Source organism: Paramisgurnus dabryanus, chromosome 18 (assembly GCF_030506205.2).
Source record: "Paramisgurnus dabryanus chromosome 18, PD_genome_1.1, whole genome shotgun sequence".
In the NCBI taxonomy this organism is placed as follows: domain Eukaryota; kingdom Metazoa; phylum Chordata; class Actinopteri; order Cypriniformes; family Cobitidae; genus Paramisgurnus; species Paramisgurnus dabryanus.
This window is the reverse complement of record NC_133354.1, coordinates 27,807,562-27,809,077: the sequence shown is the minus strand read 5'-3', so window position 1 is coordinate 27,809,077 and position 1,516 is coordinate 27,807,562. Positions and strand designations below refer to the sequence as shown.

Genomic DNA, 1,516 nt, shown 5'->3' with positions numbered 1-1,516 from the left:
GGTAAATAATATGCTGTATAGTTTCTAGATCATAAATAGTAGTGATTTAAGGACAAGGGAGTTAGCTAATATTTCAGCTGCTAACCTAATCTTTCCTACCAACTCAAAAACAGTTTTACATACACACATAAATAAACTGAATAACTGACCCTGGGTGTTTGTTTTCTAAAGGCTTGTCATACTACACTGCCTGGAGCAAGACAATCCTGTGGTCTTAAAAACCGGAACTGGCTGGATGACTCTTCTACACATGGAGGATAGCACATTTAGGACTCATCTGAGGCTCACCAGAGAGCAGTTCCACCTATTCTGCAATCAATTAAGGCAACATGGGATGACGGATGACCACTCACCAGGAGGTCCTGCAAGAATTCCTGTAGAGAAAAAGGTGGTGATGCTGCTTTGGTATCTCGCGAATCAGAACTCATTTCGTGAGATGTCTGATAAATTTGATGTTAGTCAAGGAGCAGCACATAATGTCATCATTGAAATGCTTGACCGTACATGTGCCATTGCACAATATTACATGGTCTTTTCACAGTCATTTGGCCAGACAATCCAAGCAGCTCTATTCAGAAGATCGTGCGGAATTGATGGGATAGTTGGTGCAATTGATGGATGCCATTTCAGAATCCAGCGGCCACCTGTTAGGGGGGGAGATTATTTAAACAGGAAGGCCTACTATTCTGTGTTGCTGCAGGGTATTGTAGATGACTTAGGAAGGTTCACAGATATTTTTGCTGGGCCTCCCGGAAGAGTACATGATGCACGAATGCTTAGGCTATCCCCATTCTTCAATACCCATGTACAGAAGTTAGGAGGCTACAAACTGCTCGGGGATGGTGCATATGTCTGCAACAGCTTCCCATTCATTGTCACTCCAAAACGAGACAATGGAGCCTTGGGTGAAGATGACTTGCGCAGAAATGCAATGATATGCAGTGGGAGGGTAATAGTGGAACAGGCGTTTGGTCGCTTAAAGTGTAAATGGAGACGGCTCCGTGAACTACAAAACTCTCGTGTAGATGTAGTTGTGAAAATCATTGTAGCAGCTTGTGCCCTTCACAATATGTGTATTGGGGAGTCTGAAAGTAGATGTGACGAGCACCCAATCAGGTGCCCTCGTGAAGAGGATGACAATGAATAAGCATTACTGTGTGCTACACTATTTGAGAATATGCTACTAGCCAATCCAAACTCATTTTTATCATAGGCATTCTATTTTGACCCCTGACACTTTTACTATTACCCAAGCAATGTAAAGCAATGCCTAATGTGTAATACTATGATTAACAAGTTAAAGACATTATGTTCAGATGTCAGAAGAAAACAAATCAGACAGTGGTGTGGTTCTTTATAATCGTTTAATTAAACAACTATTTTTCCACAACAACTCAGAACATGCTGTTTAATTTCAACGTATTATATTATTTGAACATATATTTTTTGTATTTTCTTGAAATTCTTTCTTATGAATCTGTTCTGTAAACAAGTAATTTGTTTTGCAATAAAATAA

At 40.0% G+C, this 1,516-nt stretch overlaps 1 protein-coding gene across 1 annotated transcript; it reads left to right on the top strand.

Annotated features, from left to right (window-relative positions):
* Nucleotides 1-235: 235 nt before the first annotated feature.
* LOC135776842 (uncharacterized) lies at nt 236-1,147 on the top strand. Its single transcript, XM_065287760.1, has one exon. It carries the CDS (start codon nt 236-238, stop codon nt 1,145-1,147), a length of 912 nt encoding a protein of 303 aa, XP_065143832.1.
* The last annotated feature ends 369 nt before the right edge of the window (nt 1,148-1,516 follow it).

Excerpts from the sequence above, each read along its gene's own strand:
- LOC135776842 (XM_065287760.1), top strand. The coding sequence starts at position 236 with ATGACTCTTCTACACATGGAGGATAGCACATTTAGGACTCATCTGAGG.